Raw genomic sequence first — 26,232 nt, forward strand, 5'->3', positions numbered from 1 at the left:
TCATTCTTTGGTTACCTTGTGACTCACTCATTCTTTGATTACGTAGCGACTCACTCATTCTTTGGTTTCCTTGTGACTCACTCATTCTTTGTTTACGTAGCAAATCACTCATTCTTTCGTTACATAGTGACTCACTCATTCTTTGATTACGTAGTGACTCACTAATTCCTTCGTTACCCAGCGACTCACATTCTTTGGTTATGTTGCGACTCACTCATTCTTTGGTTACCTTGTGACTCACTCATTATTTAATTGCGTAGCGACTCACTCATTCTTTGGTTACCTAGTGACTCACTCATTCTTTGGTTACATAGAGATTTACTCATTCTTTGATCACATAGCGACTCACTCATTCTTTGATGACGTAGTGACTCACTCATTCTTTGGTTAGCTTGTGACTCACTCATTCTTTGATGACGTAGTGACTCACTCATTCTTTGGTTACCTTGTGACTCACTCCTTCTTTGTTTACGTAGCGAATCACTCATCCTTTGGTTACATAGTGACTCACTCATTATTTCGTTACATAGTGACTCACTCATTCTTTTGTTACATAGCGACTCACTCATTCTTTGATCACGTAGCGACTCACTCATTCTTTGGTTACCTTGTGACTCACTCATTCTTTGTTTACGTAGCAAATCACTCATTCTTTCGTTACATAGTGACTCACTCATTCTTTCGTTACATAGTGACTCACTCATTCCTTGGTTACCCAGCGACTCACATTCTTTGATTACGTAGCGACTCACTCATTCTTTGGTTACATAGAGATTTACTCATTCTTTGATCACATAGTGACTCACTCATTCTTTGAGAAAGTAGCGACTCACTCATTCTTTGGTTACCTAGCGACTCACTCATTCTTTGGTTACATAGTGACTCACTCATTCCTTCGTTACCCAGCGACTCACATTCTTTGGTTATGTTGCGACTCACTCATTCTTTGTTTACGTAGCGACTCACTCATTCTTTGGTTACCTAGTGACTCACTCATTCTTTGGTTACATAGCGACTCACTCATTCTTTGATCACGTAGCGACTCTCATTCTTTGTTTACCTTGTGACTCACTCATTCTTTGATTACGTAGCAACTCACTCATTCTTTGGTTACATAGTGACTCACTCATTCGTTCGTTACATAGTGACTCACTCATTCTTTGGTTACATAGAGATTTACTCATTCTTTGATCACATAGCGCCTCACTCATTCTTTGGTTACCTTGTGACTCACTCATTCTTTGTTTACGTAGTGACTAACTCATTCTTTGGTTACCTAGTGACTCACTCATTCTTTGTTTTTGTAGCGACTCACTCTGTCTTTGATTACGTAGGGTTCTCACTCATTCTTTGATTACCCAGCGACTCACTCATTCTTTGATTACATTGCGACTCACTCATTCTTTGTTTACGTAGCGACTCACTCATTCTTTGGTTACCTAGCGACTCACTCATTCTTTGGTTACCTAGCGACTCACTCATTCTTTGGTTACGTAGCGACTCACTCATTCTTTGATCATGTAGTGACTCACTCATTCTTTGGTTACATAGAAATTTTCTCATTCTTTGATCACATAGCGACTCACTCATTCTTTGATCACGTAGCAACTCACTCATTCTTTGGTTACCTTGTGACTCACTCATTCTTTGATTACGTAGCGACTCACTCATTCTTTGGTTTCCTAGTGACTCACTCATTCTTTGGTTACATAGTGACTCACTCATTCTTTTGTTACATAGTGACTCACTCATTCCTTCGTTACCCAGCGACTCACATTCTTTGGTTATGTTGCGACTCACTCATTCTTTGTTTACGTAGCGAATCACTCATTCTTTGGTTACCTAGTTACTCATTCTTTGGTTACATAGCGACTCACTCATTCTTTGATCACGTAGCGACTCACTCATTCTTTGGTTACATAGAGATTTACTCATTCTTTGATCACATAGCGACTCACTCATTCTTTGGTTAACCTGTGACTCACTCATTCTTTGATTACGTAGCGACTCACTGATTCTTTGATTACATAGTGACTCACTTATTCTTTGGTTACATAGTGACTCACTCATTCTTTTGTTACATAGTGACTCACTCATTCCTTCGTTACCCAGCGACTCACATTCTTTGTTTACGTAGCGACTCACTCATTCTTTGGTTACATAGCGACTAACTCAATCTTTGATCACGTAGTGACTCACTCATTCTTTGGTTACGTAGTGACTCACTCGTTCTTTGATTAAGTAGTGATTCACTCATTCTTTGGTCATTTATTGACTCACTCATTCTTTGGTTTTGTAGAGACTCACTCTTTCTATGATTATGTAGCGACTCACTCATTCTTTGGTTACGTAGCGACTCACTCATTCTTTGTTTACGTAGCGACTCACTCATTCTTTGGTTACCTTGTGACTCACTCATTCTTTGATTACGTAGCGACTCACTCATTCTTTGGTTACCTAGTGATTCACTCATTCTTTGATTGCATAGCGACTCTCATTCTTTGATCACGTAGCGACTCACTCGTTCTTTGATCACGTAGCGACTCACTCATTCTTTGATTACGTAGCGACTCACTCATTCTTTGGTTACCTAGTGACTCACTCATTCTTTGGTTACAATGCGACTCACTCATTCTTTGATCACGTAGCGACTCACTCATTCTTTGGTTACCTTGTGACTCACTCATTCTTTGGTTACATAGCGACTCACTCATTCTTTGATTACGTAGCGACTCATTCATTCTTTGGTTACCTAGTGATTCACTCATTCTTTGATTGCATAGCGACTCACTCATTCTTTGATCACGTAGCGACTCACTCATTCTTTGATCACGTAGCGACTCACTCATTCTTTGGTTACCTTGTGACTCACTCATTCTTTGGTTACGTAGCGACTCACTCATTCTTTGGTTACCTAGTGACTCACTCATTCTTTGGTTACAATGCGACTCACTCATTCTTTGATCATGTAGCGACTCATTCATTCTTTGGTTACCTAGTGATTCACTCATTCTTTGATTGCATAGCGACTCACTCATTCTTTGATCACGTAGCGACTCACTCATTCTTTGGTTACCTTGTGACTCACTCATTCTTTGATTACGTTGCGACTCACTCATTCTTTGGTTACCTAGTGACTCACTCATTACTCGGTTACCAAGCGACTCATTCATTCTTTGGTTACCAAGTGTCTCACTCATTCTTTGATTGCATAGCGAATCACTCATTCTTTGGTTACATAGTGACTCACTCATTCTTTTGTTACATAGTGACTCACTCATTCCTTCGTTACCCAGCGACTCACATTCTTTGCTTATGTTGCGACTCACTCATTCTTTGGTTACCTTGTGACTCACTCATTCTTTGGTTACCCAGCGACTCATTCATTCTTTGGTTACCTAGTGACTCACTCATTCTTTGATTGCATAGTGATTCACTCATTCTTTGATTGCATAGCGACTCACTCATTCTTTGATCACGTAGCGACTCACTCATTCTTTGATCACGTAGCGACTCACTCATTCTTTGGTTACCTTGTGACTCACTCATTCTTTGGTTACGTAGCGACTCACTCATTCTTTGGTTACCTAGTGACTCACTCATTCTTTGGTTACAATGCGACTCACTCATTCTTTGATCATGTAGCGACTCATTCATTCTTTGGTTACCTAGTGATTCACTCATTCTTTGATTGCATAGCGACTCACTCATTCTTTGATCACGTAGCGACTCACTCATTCTTTGGTTACCTTGTGACTCACTCATTCTTTGATTACGTTGCGACTCACTCATTCTTTGGTTACCTAGTGACTCACTCATTACTCGGTTACCAAGCGACTCATTCATTCTTTGGTTACCAAGTGTCTCACTCATTCTTTGATTGCATAGCGAATCACTCATTCTTTGGTTACATAGTGACTCACTCATTCTTTTGTTACATAGTGACTCACTCATTCCTTCGTTACCCAGCGACTCACATTCTTTGCTTATGTTGCGACTCACTCATTCTTTGGTTACCTTGTGACTCACTCATTCTTTGGTTACCCAGCGACTCATTCATTCTTTGGTTACCTAGTGACTCACTCATTCTTTGATTGCATAGTGACTCACTCATTCTTTGGTTACCTTGTGACTCACTCATTCTTTGGTTACCCAGCGACTCATTCATTCTTTGGTTACCTAGTGACTCACTCATTCTTTGATTGCATAGTGACTCACTCATTATTTTGTTACATAGTGACTCACTCATTCTTTGGTTACATAGAGATTTTCTCATTCTTTGATCACATAGCGACTCACTCATTCTTTGATCACGTAGCAACTCACTCATTCTTTGGTTACCTTGTGACTCACTCATTCTTTGGTTACATAGCAACTCACTCATTCTTTGATTACGTAGCGACTCATTCATTCTTTGGTTACCTAGTGATTCACTCATTCTTTGATTGCATAGCGACTCACTCATTCTTTGATCACGTAGCGACTCACTCATTCTTTGATCACGTAGCGACTCACTCATTCTTTGGTTACCTTGTGACTCACTCATTCTTTGATTACGTAGCGACTCACTCATTCTGTGGTTACCTAGTGACTCACTCATTACTCGGTTACCAAGCGACTCATTCATTCTTTGGTTACATAGTGACTCACTCATTCTTTTGTTACATAGTGACTCACTCATTCCTTCGTTACCCAGCGACTCACATTCTTTGGTTATGTTGCGACTCACTCATTCTTTGGTTACCTTGTGACTCACTCATTCTTTGGTTACATAGAGATTTACTCATTCTTTGATCACATAGCGAATCACTCATCCTTTGGTTACATAGTGACTCACTCATTATTTCGTTACATAGTGACTCACTCATTCTTTTGTTACATAGCGACTCACTCATTCTTTGATCACGTAGCGACTCACTCATTCTTTGGTTACCTTGTGACTCACTCATTCTTTGTTTACGTAGCGAATCACTCATCCTTTGGTTACATAGTGACTCACTCATTCTTTCGTTACATAGTGACTCACTCATTCCTTGGTTACCCAGCAACTCACATTCTTTGATTACGTAGCGACTCACTCATTCTTTGATCACATAGCGACTCACTCATTCTTTGGTTACCTTGTGACTCACTCATTCTTTGATTACGTAGTGACTCACTCATTCTTTGGTTACCTAGTGACTCACTCATTCTTTGGTTACATAGTGACTCACTCATTCCTCGGTTACCCAGCGACTCATTCATTCTTTGGTTACCTAGTGACACACTCCTTCTTTGGTTACATAGAGATTTACTCATTCTTTGATCACATAGTGACTCACTCATTCTTTGAGAAAGTAGCGACTCACTCATTCTTTGGTTACCTAGCGACTCACTCATTCTTTGGTTACATAGTGACTCACTCATTCCTTCGTTACCCAGCGACTCACATTCTTTGGTTATGTTGCGACTCACTCATTCTTTGTTTACGTAGCGACTCACTCATTCTTTGGTTACCTAGTGACTCACTCATTCTTTGGTTACATAGCGACTCACTCATTCTTTGATCACGTAGCGACTCTCATTCTTTGTTTACCTTGTGACTCACTCATTCTTTGATTACGTAGCAACTCACTCATTCTTTGGTTACATAGTGACTCACTCATTCGTTCGTTACATAGTGACTCACTCATTCTTTGGTTACATAGAGATTTACTCATTCTTTGATCACATAGCGCCTCACTCATTCTTTGGTTACCTTGTGACTCACTCATTCTTTGTTTACGTAGTGACTAACTCATTCTTTGGTTACCTAGTGACTCACTCATTCTTTGTTTTTGTAGCGACTCACTCTGTCTTTGATTACGTAGGGTTCTCACTCATTCTTTGGTTACATAGAGATTTACTCATTCTTTGATCACATAGCGCCTCACTCATTCTTTGGTTACCTTGTGACTCACTCATTCTTTGTTTACGTAGTGACTAACTCATTCTTTGATTACCCAGCGACTCACTCATTCTTTGATTACATTGCGACTCACTCATTCTTTGTTTACGTAGCGACTCACTCATTCTTTGGTTACCTAGCGACTCACTCATTCTTTGGTTACCTAGCGACTCACTCATTCTTTGATCATGTAGTGACTCACTCATTCTTTGGTTACATATAAATTTTCTCATTCTTTGATCACATAGCGACTCACTCATTCTTTGGTTACATAGAGATTTACTCATTCTTTGAACACATAGCGACTCACTCATTCTTTGGTTAACCTGTGACTCACTCATTCTTTCATTACGTAGCGACTCACTGATTCTTTGATTACATAGTGACTCACTTATTCTTTGGTTACATAGTGACTCACTCATTCTTTTGTTACATAGTGACTCACTCATTCCTTCGTTACCAAGCGACTCATATTCTTTGTTTACGTAGCGACTCACTCATTCTTTGGTTACATAGCGACTAACTCAATCTTTGATCACGTAGTGACTCACTCATTCTTTGGTTACGTAGTGACTCACTCGTTCTTTGATTAAGTAGTGATTCACTCATTCTTTGGTCATTTATTGACTCACTCATTCTTTGGTTTTGTAGAGACACTCTTTCTATGATTATGTAGCGACTCACTCATTCTTTGGTTACGTAGCGACTCACTCATTCTTTGTTTACGTAGCGACTCACTCATTCTTTGGTTACCTTGTGACTCACTCATTCTTTGATTACGTAGCGACTCACTCATTCTTTGGTTACCTAGTGACTCACTCATTCCTCGGTTACCCAGCGACTCACATTCTTTGGTTACGTAGCGACTCACTCGTTCTTTGGTTACATAGCGACTCTCTCATTCTTTGGTTACATAGCGACTCACTCATTCTTTGATTACGTAGCGACTCATTCATTCTTTGGTTACCTAGTGATTCACTCATTCTTTGATTGCATAGCAACTCTCATTCTTTGATCACGTAGCGACTCACTCATTCTTTGGTTACCTTGTGACTCACTCATTCTTTGATTACGTAGCGACTCACTCATTCTTTGGTTACCTAGTGACTCACTCATTCTTTGGTTACAATGCGACTCACTCATTCTTTGATCACGTAGCGACTCACTCATTCTTTGGTTACCTTGTGACTCACTCATTCTTTGGTTACATAGCGACTCACTCATTCTTTGATTACGTAGCGACTCATTCATTCTTTGGTTACCTAGTGATTCACTCATTCTTTGATTGCATAGCGACTCACTCATTCTTTGATCACGTAGCGACTCACTCATTCTTTGATCACGTAGCGACTCACTCATTCTTTGGTTACCTTGTGACTCACTCATTCTTTGGTTACAATGCGACTCACTCATTCTTTGATCATGTAGCGACTCATTCATTCTTTGGTTACCTAGTGATTCACTCATTCTGTAAGGTAGTTTAGGCTCAAGGATCAGAGGTGAGCAGAAAATCAGGACCAGCCACCGCTTCAGTTTCTTCCAATTGCTTTTTTTTATTCAGTCGTTGCTCAGACTTCTCTCTCCAGCATCCAAAAGCTCACTGTTTTTATATACAACTGGCACCACACCTGTGCTTGATTGGACACAGCCACCAAGGAACAGGTCAAAAACATTTACACAAAAAACTACAAATCAATTTACAAACTCCTACATAATAAAGTTATCTGCAAAATAAATTAAATACAAGATAACTCAAAAGGTTATTTTTAAAAGGAAAAACAAACAATACACAAAAGAAAAACCCTCTAATTGGTAGAACCCAATAAGGTAATCACTGACATCATCCAGCCATTTAACCAGGAAGTACTGGGCCGGCCTCTCCCATACTCCTGCAGATCTACATGGACAAATGATGGTGAGTACAAAGAAAAGTAAATACTCCTTGAAACAACTTCAACCCATAATCCAGAAATAATAACTTTAACCTAAACAGATAGATCTTGCAACATAATGCCAACACAAACAAACCCGGGATAGTAAGTGAAGCAAAATGGCAATGTTTGAATTAATTATTATAACCAAATATAAAAATAAGTGAATGAGAAAGAATAAGGGACAAGTGGTGAACACAAACTGAACCACTTTGTCACATTCCCCCCCCCCTTAAGTTATTTAGTCTTCATAGGAACGGGAAAGATAATCTGCCACCACATTTTTCTTTCCAGCTTTATACTGAATCTTAAAACAATAAGGTTGCAATGACAGGTACCATCTGGTGATTCTTGCATTGGTCTCTCTCATTCTGTTCATCCATTGTAAAGCTCGATGATCAGTTTCAAGCACAAATTCACCACCCAGCAGATAATACTTTAAAGTGTCAAGAGCCCATTTTATTGCTAAAGCTTCCTTTTCGATTGTTGAGTATCTAATTTCTCTGGGGAAGAGCTTTCGACTTATGTACTGCACTGGTCTTTGGTCGCCTCCATCACCTTGCAGCAACACAGCTCCTAGCCCCACCCCTGAAGCATCAGTCTGTACAATGAATGGGCGTGTAAAGTCTGGACACTGCAACACAGGTTCATTACACAAACAGTTTTTCAGATCTGCAAAGGCAGCCTCACTTTCTGGAGTCCATTTAATCTTGTTAGGACAAGATTTACGTGTCAAGTCACTAAGAATGGCTGATCTGGTGGAGAAGTTGGGGATGAACCGACGGTACCAGCCAGCTAAACCTAGAAAAGATCTCAACTTTTTCTTAGTTGTAGGAGGAAAACAAGCAGCAAGGCTATCAACCTTACTCACCTGAGGGCGGATAACCCCACCCCCGATGACATACCCCAAGTATTCAACCTCAGTCTTTGCAATGTGACACTTTCCAGGATTGATGACTAATCCAGCTGCTTTGATTCTTTGTAGGACATCCGTCAGATGCTTCACATGGTCTTTCCATGTCTCACTGAACACCACAATGTCATCGATGTATGCTGCTGCATAGCCATCAGCTCCTTTTAAAACCAAGTCCATCATCCTCTGGAATGTAGCTGGAGCTCCGTGAAGTCCAAAAGGCATAGTTCTGAAACGATAAAGTCCACTAGGAACCCTGAAAGTGGTTAAATCCCTTGAGGACTCCGTTAGTGGAACTTGCCAATAACCTTTACAGAGGTCAAGTGTTGTCAGGTAGTTAGCATTTCCCAAGCGCTCAATAAGTTCATCAACTCTTGGCATTGGATACGCATCAAAAACAGAGACAGCATTAAGTTTTGAAAAATCAATACAAAATCTTTGCCTCGAGTCATTTTTCTTGGGAACAAGCACCACAGGGCTGCACCACTCACCTCTGGAAGGTTCTATGATCCCCATAGACAGCATTTCTTCCACCTCCTGTTTCAGAGCTGGCATCAGCTTTGCTGGAACTCTGGAGGTTGTATCTCTGATGGGCGGTTGATCTGTACTGCGAAGTCGTATGTCATGCTGAATGAGATGGGTGTAGCCTGGCTTTGTGCTGAAAAGTTCTTTTGGCAAAATAGCCAGCAGTTCTCCTTGCTGCTCTGACGACAGATGGCTTACATCTGGCAGAAGCTGTTCCCCAGTTTTAGATGGAAGGAATTGCTCTTGAAGCTCTTCTTCGTCAATTACAGCTCGAGCCCACAACTGTGTTGATGGAACTGGCCGTTCAATCCATTCCTTTAACATGTTGACATGAAAAACTTGTTGCTTTTTACGCCGATCTGGCATGTTGAGTTCGTAAGTGACGGGACCTACTTTCCTGTTAATGAGAAAAGGCCCCTGCCACTTGGCTAGGAGGCTGCTCTCAGTCGTTGGCAAAAGCAACAACACTTTCTGTCCTTCTGTAAAGGTTCTCCTGCGAGCTGTTTTATCATAGTTCTTCTTTTGGCGCTGTTGAGCTTCTACTAGGTGACTATGAGCCAGTTCCTGAAACTGTTCAAGTTTATCCCTCATTTTCAGCACATATGAGAGTGATGTACACTGTTTTCCAGGTCTGGTCTCCTCCCAGGCCTCTTTAAGGACATCTAGTGGACCCCTGACAGTATGACCATACAAAAGTTGAAAAGGAGAAAACCCAGTAGATGCTTGAGGTACCTCTCTATAAGCGAAAAGCAGAAATGGTAACCACTGATCCCAGTCTTTCCCAGAGTCTTTTACAAACTTTTTCAACATTGACTTCAGGGTTTTATTAAACCTTTCAACAAGTCCATCAGTTTGAGGATGGTAAGGACTAGTTTTGATCCCGCTAATTCCCAAAAGTTTATAAACCTCCTTCAGCAGGTTTGAAGTGAAGTTTGACCCTTGATCTGTAAGGATTTCTCTGGGAATTCCCACCCTTGAAAACATCTGTATCAGACAATTGGCTATTTGGCGAGCTTTCACTCGTCTCAGTGGGAAAGCCTCAGGGTACCTTGTCGCATAGTCACACACCACTAGAATATATCTATGTCCTGAGCTGCTTCTCTCCAACGGACCAACAATGTCCATGGCAATGCGAGAGAAGGGAATGTCGATTACAGGCATAGGAATAAGTGGGGCTCTGTCACCTTTCTTACTCGGAGCTATTAACTGACACTGTGGACATGATTTGCAGTATTGCACGGTATCTGAAAACTGCTGAGGCCAAAAAAAACGGCTTGACATTCTGGAGAAAGTTTTCACATATCCCAAATGACCCGCCCAAGGAACTGAATGGGCCAACTGTAAAACTATTGGCCTTAAGCTTGTGGGAACTACTAACTGGTCACCCACTTTGCTACGGCGATACAGGCGTTCATTCTTTATAATGAAAACTTCTCGAACTCCCTCTGTAATCTGTGTTGATTCTGGTACACACTTAGCAAAAAGAGGCGTTAAAGAGGGGTCTTGCCTTTGAAGTTGGACAACATTGCTTGGAATTACCAGTAGCTCATCAATTTCAGGTTCAAAAAGTAACTCTGCAACTTCTGTCCCCCTTACCCTCTCATGTCTCCTCTGCATTCTGCTTTTTCTTGGACATTGCCGTCTTAATCCTTCCTCACCAGGAATTTCAGTGTTAGCAAAAGGTAACTCCCTCAAACCAGGCTCTGACTGAGACCTTCTAGAGCTAGACCTAGTGACGGCTAGCAGACCCTCACTTGAAATATCTAGATCTTTCTCTTTCTTTGCTAACAGGTCCCTAAGGAGTGGCATATCCCGTCCCAATACAACCTGGTAGGGAAGTTTATCCATCACTCCTACAGTAAGTAAATGTTCCTGGTCATGAACTTGAAGGACAACATTGGCCATGGGGTAATCAACATCATCACCATGAACACACCAGACTTTAACTTTACCAGAAAATGTGGTGTCTCTGGGAAGACAATCTTGCCTAACGAGGGTGCGGCTACTGCCTGAATCTAATAGTGCGACACATGGCTTTCCCTCAATGAAAACACAAATGGTGTGCTCCTGACCCCTTAAAGGTACTGCAGACTGAGATTTTTCTTCCAGCAAATCAAAACACTCTGGTGAAAAACACATGCAAGTCTTACTGACTTGTAAACCTGGGCAATCAGCCTTAAAATGACCAGTTTGACCACAAGCGTGACAAACCAAAGGACCTCTTTGTTTAAATTCCCTGACACGGTTATTGCCGCTGGTCGGGGAACTGTCTTTGGGATATTTATGTCTGTATCCATTCCCAGCCCCCGACTTACCCACCATTAAGGGGCCTGCACTCTGTTTCAAAGTCATGAACCCTTTGTGTGGGCGGCGAGCCGCAAGGAAAGCCTCAGCCATCTCTGCAGCTTCCTTTGAAGTGGAGGGGTTGCGCTCCTTCACCCAGGTTCGAAGATCCGGGCTGAGAACTCTCAGGAACTGCTCCAGCACCACGACATCTCCGATTTGCTCTCTTGTCTTCTTCTTTGGAACCATCCACTTTTCATACAGGTCTTTTAGACGTGTTCGCAGTTCCTTGGGTGTCTCGTCATCCCTCACCGATGTGGACCGGAACCTGGATCTGTAAGTCTCAGCACTTATTTCAAACTTCTCCAGCACAGCAGTTTTTACTTTGTCATAGTCCATTGTCTCATCAGTGTCCATAGCTACATAAGCAGCTCTTGCTTTACCGCTGAGAAGTGGTGCCAGATGCAGGGCCCATTCTGTCCTTGGCCACTGACATCCGGTCGCAATTCTTTCAAATGTTGTCAAATAATGTTCAATATCTTCATCCTCACCATAGGGCTGCATCTTTGGACCTTTCCAACTGGTTGGTCTCAGACTGGATGCTTGTGGTCCCTCAGATGTGCTGGGAGGACTTTGTCTCTGTTGCACCAATTGTGGCACCTTTGGCCTCACTGCAGGACCGGGAAGTGTTCCAGGATCAGCTACTGCACCCTCCAGCTGCATCTGATGCTCTTGACGTTCCATTTGGACCTCCTGCTGAAGTTGACTGAACTGGTGTTCCATTTTCCTCCACCGATCCTCCTGGCGTCGTCTGTCCTGCTCCCATTTGGTTTCCTGGTCAGCATGCTGCTGCATCAGGCCTTTCAATAAAGCTGAGAGTTCAGAAAAACTTTGTGCCTCAGTTCGCTGCTCACTAGAAGCTTCTGGCAGATTTTCATCATCTTGGGCCCCCTCTGTGGAACACTCTATTGGTCCCTGATGCCTCTTTGATTTGACTGATTTCTGCATTTCTGACACCTATCGGCCTGGAACCACCGCTGCCACCATTTGTAAGGTAGTTTAGGCTCAAGGATCAGAGGTGAGCAGAAAATCAGGACCAGCCACCGCTTCAGTTTCTTCCAATTGCTTTTTTTTATTCAGTCGTTGCTCAGACTTCTCTCTCCAGCATCCAAAAGCTCACTGTTTTTATATACAACTGGCACCACACCTGTGCTTGATTGGACACAGCCACCAAGGAACAGGTCAAAAACATTTACACAAAAAACTACAAATCAATTTACAAACTCCTACATAATAAAGTTATCTGCAAAATAAATTAAATACAAGATAACTCAAAAGGTTATTTTTAAAAGGAAAAACAAACAATACACAAAAGAAAAACCCTCTAATTGGTAGAACCCAATAAGGTAATCACTGACATCATCCAGCCATTTAACCAGGAAGTACTGGGCCGGCCTCTCCCATACTCCTGCAGATCTACATGGACAAATGATGGTGAGTACAAAGAAAAGTAAATACTCCTTGAAACAACTTCAACCCATAATCCAGAAATAATAACTTTAACCTAAACAGATAGATCTTGCAACATAATGCCAACACAAACAAACCCGGGATAGTAAGTGAAGCAAAATGGCAATGTTTGAATTAATTATTATAACCAAATATAAAAATAAGTGAATGAGAAAGAATAAGGGACAAGTGGTGAACACAAACTGAACCACTTTGTCACACATTCTTTGATTGCATAGCGACTCACTCATTCTTTGATCACGTAGCGACTCACTCATTCTTTGATCACGTAGCGACTCACTCATTCTTTGGTTACCTTGTGACTCACTCATTCTTTGATTACGTAGCGACTCACTCATTCTTTGGTTACCTAGTGACTCACTCATTACTCGGTTACCAAGCGACTCATTCATTCTTTGGTTACCAAATGTCTCACTCATTCTTTGATTGCATAGCGACTCACTCATTCTTTGATCACGTAGCGACTCACTCATTCCTCGGTTACCAAGCGACTCATTCATTCTTTGGTTGCCAAGTGACTCACTCATTCTTTGGTTGCATAGGGAATCACTCATTCTTTGATTACATAGTGACTCACTCAGTCTTTTGTTACATAGTGACTCACTCATTCCTTCGTTACCCAGCGACTCACATTACATAGAGATTTTCTCATTCTTTGATCACATAGCGACTCACTCATTCTTTGATCACGTAGCAACTCACTCATTCTTTGGTTACCTTGTGACTCACTCATTATTTGATTACGTAGCGACTCACTCATTCTTTGATTACATAGCGACTTACTGATTCTTTGATTATGTAGCGAATCACTCATCCTTTGATCACATAGTGACACTCATTTTTTCGTTGCATAGTGACTCACTCATTCTTTGTTTACGTAGCGACTCACTCATTCTTTGGTTACCTAGTGACTCACTCATTCTTTGGTTACATAGAGATTTTCTCATTCTTTGATCACTTAGTGCCTCGCTCATTCTTTGGTCACGTAGCAACTCACTCATTCTTTGGTTACCTTGTGACTCACTCATTCTTTGATTACCCAGCGACTCACTCATTCTTTGGTTTCCTAGTGACTCACTCATTCTATGGTTACCTAGCAACTCACTCATTCTTTGATTACCCAGCGACTCACTTTCTTTGGTTACTTTGCGACTCACTCATTCTTTGATTACGTAGCGACTCACTCATTCTTCTATTATGTAGCGACTCACTCATTCTTTGGTTACCAAGCGACTCACTCATTCTTTGGTTACCTAGCGACTCACTCATTCTTTCGTTACGTAGTGACTCACTCATCCTTTGATTAAGTAGTGTGATTCCCTCATTCTTTGGTCATGTAGTGACTCACTCATTCTTTGGTTAACCAGCAAATCACTCATTCTTTGGTTATGTAGCGACTCACTCATTCTTTGGTTTTGTAGCGACTCACTCTTTGTTTGATTATGTAGCAACTCACTCATTCTTTGGTTAACCAGCAACTCACTCATTCTTTGATTACATTGCGAACCACTCATTCTTTGGTTATGTAGCGACTTACTCATTCTTTGCTTATGTAGTGACTCACTCATTCTTTGGTTTTGTAGCGACTCACTCTTTGTTTGATTATGTAGCAACTCACTCATTCTTTGGTTACCCAGTGACTCACTCATTCTTTGATCACGTAGCGACTCACTCATTCTTTGGTTACCTAGCGACTCACTCATTCTTTGGTTACCTAGTGACTCACACATTCTTTGGTTACATAGAGATTTACTCATTCTTTGGTTACCTTGTGACTCACTCATTCTTTGGTTACGTAGTGACTGACTCTGATTATGTAGCGACTCACTCATTCTTTGATTACATAGCGACTCACTCATTCTTTGATTACGTAGCGACTCATTCATTCTTTGGTTACCTTGTGACTCACTCATTCTTTGGTTACGTAGTGACTCACTCATTCTTTGATTACGTAGCGACTCACTCATTCTTTGATTACATAGCGACTCACTCATTCTTTGATTACGTAGCGACTTATTCATTCTTTGGTTACCTAGTGACTCACTCATTCTTTGGTTACATTGTTACTCACTCATTCTTTGGTTACCTAGCTACTGACTCATTCTTTCATTGCATAGCGACTCACTCAGTCTTTGATCACGTAGCGACTCACTCATTCTTTGGTTACGTAGTGACTCACTCATTCTTTGGTTACACTGTACACTGAGAATTGAGAATAGGGACAAAACAGGTCCTATGGATAAGGCACAAAATTTGAATAAAATATGCACAAAATATAAGTTTTTTTCAAATATCTGACTAAACTAACCTGGGTCATGTGAGCTCAACAATGTATATTTTCCTGGTATTTGCTGAATATTTTTTTTATTTTAAACATTGTAGTCGGTGGATGATGCCTGTAAAATTTCTTGTCCAGGAGCAGAACTCAATACATTATAATAGTTTAAAATAATTAAAGAAATACTAAAATCATATATTATGACAATTAAGTGTAAGTAGTCATATAAATAATTATAAAGGTATCAATAAATTGAATTAAAAATAATTGTTATATATTTTCCAATTCCATTGAAATTTGTCACTAGTTTTTGTCAACACTGTCAGAAATGAAAAGAATGTAAAAAAAAATCTGGCATTATTGAGGGTACCAGAACTTCTGAGGACCCCATGACCTCTTCCTTTCTCTTCCTTTGCTAAGAGGGCTAGTTAGCTCTGGTTAGCTTATTCTTTTGTTTTTTCTTCTAAATTGTTTGTCACAACCATGATGTGTCAACACCATAACTGACAATTTATAAATCTTTGATGAAATTTTGTGAAATCAAAGCTTTATTTTGGTAAAATGTAAAGATTTCATGGACCTGATGAGCTACAATATGGCTTCTTCAGAATAACATCATATATATTGAGGTAGTTTGGCTTTTTGTCAACTCTGTCAGATGTCAACTCCATCAGAGTTTTTGTGACTCTTTCAGTGAAATTGTTGTCAAATCTCACTTAAATGTGCAATTAATTCATTTCAATGTATTTTACAATAATTGCATTACTTCACCTGTACCAAATTTTTCATTTTACTCACTAGTTTTTCACCACCTTCAGTTCTGTCAACTCCGTCATGCAGTGTCAACTCCGTTAGATGGCCTTTTAGTTGTTTTTTGTTTTAACTAATATTTATTTTGTTTCTTGAGAAGCATTTGACTGCAAAATGAGTAAGAATATCACTAATAGGGTCATTAAAAATGATTTTTTATTTATTTTTGTCAGATGGTGATGACAACGTTCTAGGTCAGGTCAATTAAAAATGTAATAAAAAAAAAAAAATTGCAACTGGGAGCCTGCACCTTAGCATCTTTACATTTCCAAAACAGTATTTGTCATATTTGCATACATCAGGTTGAGAAATAACAAAAAAAAATGATGGGAAAATTAAAACCCATTTTATCCCTATTCTCAAGAAACACTATAGGACATTCATTAAGTGTGACAGGTTTTAACTGTTATTTTTAATAATTGCCTACAACTAATGAAAACTCCAAAAGGAGTTTCTATGAATATGTAAATTATGCACATAACCAATAACAAGAAGAATTTTTAACACAAAAATGACGTATAATGACTGACGCAGTCATCAAAGACAACTGACAGTCGTTGACAACCCTTCACAGTAAGAAGCTTATTGCTAAAGAAGTTGGAAATAAGTATGAAAATGGAAAATGTGTGATTAAAAAAAAAACATACAATTTTGAGAGCCATGTCATCTGCTGATGTTGGTCCACTGTGTTTTAACAAGTCTGTATTGTATGCATTCATCTTCTAGGACACGTAAAGTGTTTTGTGTCTCATTTAGCCCACAAGCTCCATAGAGAAGTGAATTTCCTTTTTACACCATGGCTCGGCACTTCTCCACGCTGCCAGACTATCAATACCCACTGTGCGTGACTGGTCTTTAACCTTTCCTGACCTAAACCCGATAGATAATCTATGGAGTATTGTTAAAAGGAAGACAAGAAAAACCAGAGCCAGCAATGCAGATGTGCTGAAGTTGTATGCTCCTTAAAATTAACAACTGAAAAATGCCTCCTTATGTGAAATGAGTCTTTACAATACGCGAGTTTCACTTTTCAAAATTGAATTACTGAAATAAATTACATTTTTGATTGTTAAGAGGCAATGGGTTTTTCTAACCTTAGTTCTAGAGTGTGTGGCTGAAATGTTTGTTACCTTGTGGCTGTGTTTTTTGTGGCAGCCACCTTTGGATCCTGCTAAAGAAGAGGCCCACCAATCACACCCAGCTCTTTCATAGAAACAGCGGTGAAAAGAGCTGGAGTTTGACTGGCTAAAGCTTAAAGTACTTTAAAGAATACAATGTTTTATAATTTGTGCATTTGCACACATAAAATATCTGCCAAATATTTTATTATTGATAAATAATGGTTAGTGTTTACACTGTGTGTTATTGAAATAAATGAATTTTCTAATTTCCCTCACCACCACTCTGGAATGCTGACGTGATTGGCTGGTGTACATTGAGAAGGCGGGGTTTAATCAGTTTATGGGTGGACTGCTAGATGTAGCAGGAGAGCTGATGGGACGGCTGCCATTTTTGAAATCCGCTGTGTTGAACCAGACTTAATAGACCAGCTTTGTTGCTGTGCAGCCAAGGTTAACTGACTCCTTTTTTTCCACACCACACCTCTCAGCATAATCATGTGCTAATTTACTGATATACACCTCCAAACATATTAAAAATCAAGCTATTTCCCTCCATCTAGAAGAGCCATATCAAACACAGCAACTTGGGGACTGCTCAAAGAAAAATGTATTTGAGTTTGATGACATCAGAGCGCCTTAGTCTACCATGCTTCTGCAAAGCTCTGTGGATCAGCGTAGAAGTAGCATCAAAGGAACAACAACTTTTGCAAGGATGTACATACAGCCCAGCAGGAGTCGAGCTGCCAAACATCTCTGAGTAAAGACAAGCTGCTGTTCATGTTCATGACTCCTCTGGTCTCTGGCTGTTTGACATTGGGATTTGATTTAATAATCCATCTGGAGATGTATGCTTAATGATATCAAGGAGCAATGGACCTATGATGAATTTAAGCCATTTATTTATGTAAGGATATGAGCAGTTTTATTTTTAAAGAAAATGTAACTCCTTCCTCCATCTAAAAATGCATTCCTAGCACTACAGTGACATCAGTTTCACTCAGTTCTTCTGTTAATCATGATCTGAGCTCCCACTGATGACAATTTCTTCTTGTAAGAGAAAAAATGAATCTTATTTTTTTCCCCTCCTTCTTTTTATTTGCTTTCTTTTTCTCTTTGTCTGACTATTGCACTGCTCTCAGTCATCGTCTCTCGTTGAGCAAACGTCTTCAGCTTCAGCAACAGAGGGTCTCCTCTGCCTTGGCAACAGTGTCACATTATCATGTACCTGCTGGGATGAGAGGAAATGTGTTGATTTGTCGCTGCTGCGGGGCTGGAGTTCATGTGGCGCGGTCCACTGCAGCCCAGCTCAAAAGATATGAGGAAGTGTTGCATATTTCTCACTGGTTTAAAGATTTAATCCTGTGCTATTTTTTTCCCCCAACAGCGAAAGTGAACTGACAGTAAAAACATAGCTGGTTAGTGAAGTCTGGATTGTAAGATTTCCAAAAATGCAAAGTAGGAGAAAAAAAATGCTCTGAAGCCAAAAGAAATATAAATTGTTAGCTGTGTTTTTTTTTGTTTTGTTTTTTTGTTGTTGTTTTTTTTGGGGGGGGGGGTCAATGACATCACAGGAGGCATAATTTATCTAATCAGTTGGTTTCAGTAGCCCTTGTGACATACAACTAAGTTTTCAGTTTGAGTATTGAGATTCAACCTTGTGTGCTTCATCAAGAGTCATGATAATAAAGAGCAGAAATACTAAGAGAAAACTTAAATTTGCTGTCATTAGTTCCCTTATGCCTTTTGTGATGTCACCAGAGGTATAGTAGCTTATTTCTAAAAATCATGGATTTTATCTTAACAATTTGCATCAAATAGGAAAAGCGAATATAATGTGTTGCACTATGGTTGACAAGCTACTTCTTCAGTGGGTTTGATCCAGCTTACAGAAAACTCAAGTGAGTAGCTTTAAAAAAAAACAGGCTGAACATTTGGAACATTTAGGCACTCATGATCAACCCGATGATATCGCCTGGAGACGAACTGCAGCACCGGCTCATTATGGAGACCAGAGGGGGTGAAGGAAACTTCATTTGTTGGAGTCCTGGAGTCCTTTTTTCAGAAATCAGTAAATTTAACAGCTAGTTTTTGCAGCGGGAGATATCAAGCTCCTTTTTCATACCCTGACACGACAAAGTAAGTTTAAAAGAAGAGAGGCAAAGAGTTAAAAGTAAGGATGCTGACCTGACTCTTTCCCCTGCATGGTCCCTCGGTCATCATCCAGCGTCATGTCACCCAGCAGATGCTCCAGGATCTTCTCGGGGGTCCCTGACACCACCGCGAACCTGTCAGACGCAACAGAGTCAGCGGAGGAGTCCCTGCCGATGGAGGACAGAGATCTGCTGCTGCTCCATTCCTCCTCCCCCTCTGTTCCCTCATCGTCTATGTAACGAAAGTAGGGGACGTCAAAGGTGGGCATCGTCTGCGGCTCTGCCCGGCTGGTGCCGGTGCTGCTGCTCTCCTCCTCCTCCTCGTCCTCCTCGTCTTCCTCCTGCTCCACCAGGGCTGCGTGCAGCAGCAGCCCGCCGTCCTTCTGCAGGTTCAGGGGCTGAGGACCAGATCCCATCCCTGAAGAGTTGCCGTGCCCTCACCCCGGCTGCGCTCACTGCCGCATGACACCTTCATGCATCCACCCTGGCGTGTTCACGCCGAGGGATCCCCCTCAGTATGAGTGGGAAAGGCCGTCTCACAGCCCCATGCTGCTCATTTATATCTATTTAATGTAGTCATTTATGAGTGGAGAGCTGAGATGTGGGCAAGCCTGAGTGAGTGTGTGAGCGACAGAGCCAGAGGAGGAGGCTGATGAGAGATGGAGAGCTGAGAGAGAGAGGGAGGAAGGAGGGAGGGAGTGAAGAGGCTTACCTCCTGGTCCTCGCCTCTTCCCTCCCTCCTCCCCTCGACCACGCAGCGTGCGCTGGCTGCTCTGACAACACCCGACGGAGAACGAGCACATCGTGGCCCCGCTCCCTCACGCACAAGCGGACTGCCTCGTCACTCTGTGGCTGTAGAGAGAAAAAAATAAAAATAAAAAAAAGGGAGGGGGGGGGCTGAGTGTGTCATAAAGGAGATTCCCTTTTCTCCCTCTCACATAAATCACCTCTGATTTCCATCATAATATACTGTCAAAAGCAGCTCGGAAATAGAAAGAGAACGTCCACATATATCATTATTTGGTCCTTATCGCAGGAGCCCATTCAGGGATTAACATAAATGAGTCACATATTTAAATCACTGATTTATGCACAGAGCCAATTAAATTATGGGGGATGTCCAGAAGGGGGAGTGTATTTGAAGCTGTCATTTGGTTATACTCTGCATACTAACAATGGTTTGGACTTCTGCTTAGGCTTTGATCCACACACTAACTCCCCCAGGGGATGGATTTATCCCCCAATAAGGTGCATTTCAATTCTTGTTCATCATTGCCAACGAACCACAATCTAGGTCCCAACAACTCTGTGACATAATGTAACATCTCTGTTTAAACTGGCATACATGAAGTAAACCAAAGCAATCCAGTTGTAGCTTAAAGGTTTTTCTTTTTTAGTTTTAGCAGTTTTAGGATTTTATTTATTTTTTATTTTTTTAATGTACAATGCTTATCAAAAGTGTTCTCTTGAATCTTTTACACAGTTTATCAACTCACAACTACAAGCTTCAGTGTATTTTATTAGGCTGTTGTCTGATAAGCAGACAGAAAGTAGGGCATAATTGTGGGGTGTTTTTTTTTTTACAAACAAAAATCTGAAAAGTGTGACTGGCATTGGGCTGCACAGTGGCGCAGTTGGTAGAGCTGTTGCTTTGCAGCAAGGAGGTTCTGGGTTTGATTCCCAGCCCCGGTCTTTCTGCATGGAGTTTGCATGTTCTCCCTGTGCATGCGTGGGTTTTCTCCAGGTACTCCGGTTTCCTCCCACAGTCCAAAAACATGACTGTCAGGTTAATTGGCCTCTCCAAATTGTCCCTAGATGTGAATGTGTGTGTGCATGGTTGTCGGTCTCTGTGTTGCCCTGCGATAAACTGGCGACCTGTCCAGGGTGTACCCCGCCTCTCGCCTGGAATGTTAGCTGGAGATAGGCACCAGCACCCCTCCTGACCCCACTAAGGGACAAGGGTGTAGAGAAAATGGATGGATGGATGGTGGCTGGCATTTGTGTTCAAACCTGCTTCATGCGTCATCCTGAAAATGGAAAGAGTGTGCCAGTACAAACTTTCCAAGACATGATCATCCACCTAAACCTTTTCGCTATTTTGCATTAATTAACACACCCATATTTTCCCAACCGGTGTAAAGAAAAATACAAGATTTTTGTTTCGACTATACAGAATTTATGAAACACTGTAGATGTTTCATCAAAAAAAGTTCAAAAACCTACAATTTCCACAACCCTGTCCAATTAAGCACCATTTACATATTGCTGCGGAGTAGCACCCTGAAACCCTCCGACCTCCTTTTTTATGTTGCATTACTTTTTGTTTATTGATTTGTTTCTGTGCGGTTCACTGTATTTGTACAACTTACAAACGCAAATCTTTCCAACTGTACTAAGATCTCTATTTTATGTTTTTACAAAGACCGTTTCTTCATGTTTTATTCACATTTCTCTTTTCTTATCAAGAAGGGTTCTCTTGCTATTAACAGGACGCTTCTGTGAACTTGTGATTAAAAGTTAATCATCTTCATGCGAAATGCAGCCATGTTGTATTCCAGTTTTTCTTTGCCTTCTTTTCCATCTTCCGCAGCCTCCACTCTGAGGAAGAACTGTTGAGCTTGCAGTAACACAATTCCTGATTGGATCTGGACAGTGCAGGACCCAGATCAGATATACTGGCCCTAATGAAGATTTCACTGTATACACACTCATGCATCAGCTCCTTGCTTATACACCCCCTCTTCCCCCTCCCTTCAGTTGTCAACTGTCAGTCAATGAATCACCTCTGTTCATGCAATTAGCCGGGGCTGACAGGCTGGAAGTGGCTGCAGTTTGCAGCCCTAATTGTATTTTGTGGAGACAAATGCATGATCCTTCAGTAAAGCAGGATTTCCTGGCACAGTAACACTCAACCAGAGGACACACAGAGACAAAAAAGACTGACTGCTGTAAAAAAAAACAGCAGGGATGTTCCCATGTGCGCAGGACGGAATATTAACTTTAAGACATGCTGGCAGCTTCTTGAGTGATTCATGACTTTGAGCGCATCTCATAAAGCTGTTCCAGCTGATCCCAATCTAACCAGCAAGCAGGCACAAAGAGGATGCCTCATGTGTATTTTCGACCATAAAAGGGTGGAGCCGCAGCACTTCTGTTCACGGAATCTGAACCACGATGAAAAGATGATGATTAGCTTCCTGGTTCCAGTGAAATGTACTCCGTATTTCCAGGCAGACCCACCAGGTGCTTTGCTTTTAGCTTCAATGCACAGTTTTTTTCTGACTCAAATCACGACACCAAAGCCAAAGTGTGGATGTCCAGTTTCCCCCCCCCCAAGAATGAATTATTGATCTGGCCACAGCTTCTCTGGGATAAATGTCTGTGTGCAGTGGGAGACAGACTCATAATATAAAAGACAAACAATTAGATCCCCTGAGCCGGTGACTAAAATACAACACAAGTCGAAAAGATCTTGAGTCAACATTTCCAAAGAAGTCCTCGTAATAAATATGATCTCAGGCTTCTGCTCAAAGTCACGTTCCTCAGATGTTTTCTGTCCTCGTTCACGTCTGGTGTGGATGGCGTGAGACACCTAACAAGGCCTGCAAAGTGTCTGTACTGTCTGTACCGAGTGCAGACGAGACCAAATTCCCTCAGAAATTAACAGCATGAGATGGCAAGAAGGTGAAGAGAGTAGCTTAGTTTCTCAAACAATGAAAACCGGCTTGCAAATTTGGAGTTTATTTTAATTTTAGAGGAGGTGGTATACAGCAAAGCCTCAAACTTCACACTTTCAACTCAGACAAGCTCTGAAAAAAATACTTTTTAGCCTTCAGCACCCCTGTCAAATCCATCCATCAGCTGTCTTCAGCTCAACCAGGATCCGGGTTCAGGAGGAAACAGAGATCCTTTATTTCTGAGACACTCCTGTTTTTTTTTTTTTTTGGAGGGTTCGATCTTCTAATAGGAGCTGTACATTGTTATATATTTGGCCATTTTGTTTCAACATGGAGTAAACTTATTTTTACGCTCTTTGTTGTCTGATTTCACATATTTAAACGAATCACACATTGCGCTGCACAGTATGTGTTGGGTGAACTCCAGCACCAGTTTAAATCGCTTTGCAAACACGAAACAGGATAATTTTATATAATACTTTGATTTCTAGATTAGTTGAAATATTAAACTCATTGTCAACTTTTTGTGATTTTTATTTTCAATTGCGTTCAATATGTACACCATGCAACTACTGCTGGAGATCTAACACAGTAATGCCAAAGTTATCTACATTGCTGACATTTGATCGTACTGTGATGGGTGGCGGCTTAACACAGGTGATGAACTTTATTGAATTCTTAACAGATGAGAAGATCTGGCCTTGTTGGGGAGAAAAGGTCACAAATCTGACGCACGGGAACCCACCCAGAGACCACACAATGTACTGCCAGTGCAGTCCAGCCAAAGACGTCAACTTTTCCTGCAATTGTCTAAAAGCCCAGCGAGCCGATACAGCTGGCAGGAAGGGTGAAGCTAAACCCGCCACAGATTTGGCCTATCAGAGGGCTCTTGGGCTGATGTAATGTTTTTTTGTTGTTGTTGTTTTTTTTTTTTTCAAAGCACAGGCGGGTGAGACTGAGCAGTGTGTGTGCACTTATGCTTTCAGAAGTGGCAGATTTTATAAATGGATGGTGCCACAATCACTACCCATGTTTGTGGCACTTTCACACCAGGATGGTTTGTGCGTCTAACTTCATGTGTGCAGGGCAAATCTCTTTTTATCAAATTACTTTTTGATAAAATATATAGCTATACTTAACAAGTTAGAATGATATTAGAATATTCATTCATTTCCGTAACACCATTCCCTATGTGAAGCGTGTATAGTTTTCTTTACACGCAGACTGAAATTTGCAAGCTTTTTATTTTTTTAATCCCGATGATCCTTCAACATATTTGACGTTTAACATTTAAGATTCAAATATTACATCAGATTAAGAAAAGAAAATGTTTTGTTTGTTTTTTTTACACAGAAATGTGGGCTCACTGAAAAGTGTGCTTAAAACTTGTGCATAGGTTGTGGCATTGTTTTCCAAAAGATAGTTTTTGTTAATTGTTTCTGTTTAGACATTGAGAATAGACAATATGTATGTAGTCAGATTTTACTGTGCACGGTTGTTTACATTTTTGCAGTAATATTTCTCTATTGAGTCCATTTCTTCCAACAGACCTTAATATAGCTTTGTACCCAGCTTTTTTCCCCCCACAAATATCCAGAAATATGTCTTATAATATAGTTTTCCTTAATTTGTGTATTTAATCTGCATACATCCAGGAATTTCTCTCAATCAGGGACAACTAATGGAATATTCTGTCCAATTCTATTCAAATAACTAAATGAAAGCATACAGCATGGAGACAGAGATGTACAATATCATATTGACTCATTGATTAATTATAGATGCTACAGAGAAATCAGTGCAGGATGTCAGACAGATGTTTGCAGTGAAAATCACAGATTTGATCTTTGTGCGTCTCACCTGAGATGTCTTCTCTGGACCCTGGCTGTGGTTTTGCAGGAACCGGCAGCCGTCCTTCGCCAATCTCTGGACCATCTCAAGTCTGGACAGGTCCTCCTTGTCATGCAGGATGCATTTGCTACCCTGCTGCAGTGCAGGGGGCATAGAGAACATGTACTTGAGACCACAGTCCCACGACATTGTCAGCTAATAACGACCTGCTGGACTCAAACGAAGCAAAATCACAGAGCAGCTCTGAAGCAAACACTGGTTTGTGTTAAAGTCCAAATAAGGAAAAGATATAAGAATTGTCTGAGTAAATCCCAGGTGCTGTGCACCTTGTTCAGAACTTTCTAAAAGACTTCCTCGGCTGGATTCCTCATGTGAGTCATGGGCTGGACTACAAGTGAAAGACACGGCCCCGCTCTGTCAGTGTTGCACCTTTCACCAAATGGGAGGTGGGTGGGTTTTGGAGAACGGAGGAAACATCTGGTGAGCCAGACAGCCCAGAAAAGGAAGTTTCGAAAACTCCCATGCAGGAGAGAGTCGGGGCTGGGCAGGGTAACAGAAGGTCAAATGTTTTAAGGGTGGAGATGTATTAAGTATGGCAATAGGTACAGGAGACAAAAGAACTTTATGATGTAGACACTATCAAACCAGGCCAGCGCATTGTGCACTGTGGGGTTGAAAAACAATCAAAGTGGATTTAGCGAAGCAGAACATAATTTGTGTTGCTCCAGTAATTCTGCCTCCTCTTAAAGTACTGGCAAAGCTGCTTAGTAAATAAATAAAATAAAATAAAAATCATAATTGAAGTCAGAAAAATCATTAAAGTGTTACGGTGGCTCAGGGGTTAAGATTAATTGTCTTGCAGTTGGAAAGTTGTGGATTTGACTCCAGCTTTCTCATCCCCACATGTCGATGTGCCAGTAGGCAATTAATTTAACCCTGTGTTGATTACCTCTCTGTGTATTGATGGAAATGTGTTGTTTATGTTGTTTGTTTGGTTTTGTCAGTGCAGCTGAGTGAATTTGATGTAAAAGTGATTGATAGAACCAGAAAAGTGATAAACTCAGTTCACTTACTAAATTCAATACATTTTTATGCCCAATAAAATTAGGACACACCAATAAATATCTAGTTTTTGCTAAGAAACATTCACATATAATTTTGTCTTTTTTTAAAAGTTTTATTTATTTGCAAACAACAAAACACTAAACAAAATAAGTAAAAAAATAAAAAACATAAC

The 26,232-nt window shown here is 40.8% G+C and overlaps 1 protein-coding gene across 3 annotated transcripts in view; it reads right to left on the bottom strand.

The window, feature by feature from the left end:
- Positions 1-25,928, bottom strand: part of LOC103478552 (rap guanine nucleotide exchange factor 5-like) — a 44,744-nt gene extending 18,816 nt beyond the window's left edge. The window contains exons 1-3 of one of the 3 annotated variants that reach the window (XM_081616868.1): positions 25,005-25,928; positions 20,240-20,319; positions 19,502-19,662 (exon numbers count right to left, since the gene is read on the bottom strand). In XM_081616868.1, the coding sequence (XP_081472994.1) occupies positions 19,502-19,662; positions 20,240-20,319; positions 25,005-25,184 (421 nt within the window). In that variant the 5' untranslated portion in view covers positions 25,185-25,928. Of the gene's footprint in view, positions 1-19,501; positions 19,663-20,179; positions 20,320-25,004 lie in introns of all 3 variants that reach the window. The other 2 variants (XM_081616867.1, XM_008432469.3) reach the window with 2 other exon arrangements.
- Between the last annotated feature and the right edge of the window lie 304 nt (positions 25,929-26,232).

The sequence above is a fragment of the Poecilia reticulata genome, chromosome 16 (genome assembly GCF_904066995.2).
Source record: "Poecilia reticulata chromosome 16, P_reticulata-male-v2, whole genome shotgun sequence".
NCBI lineage: Eukaryota > Metazoa > Chordata > Actinopteri > Cyprinodontiformes > Poeciliidae > Poecilia > Poecilia reticulata.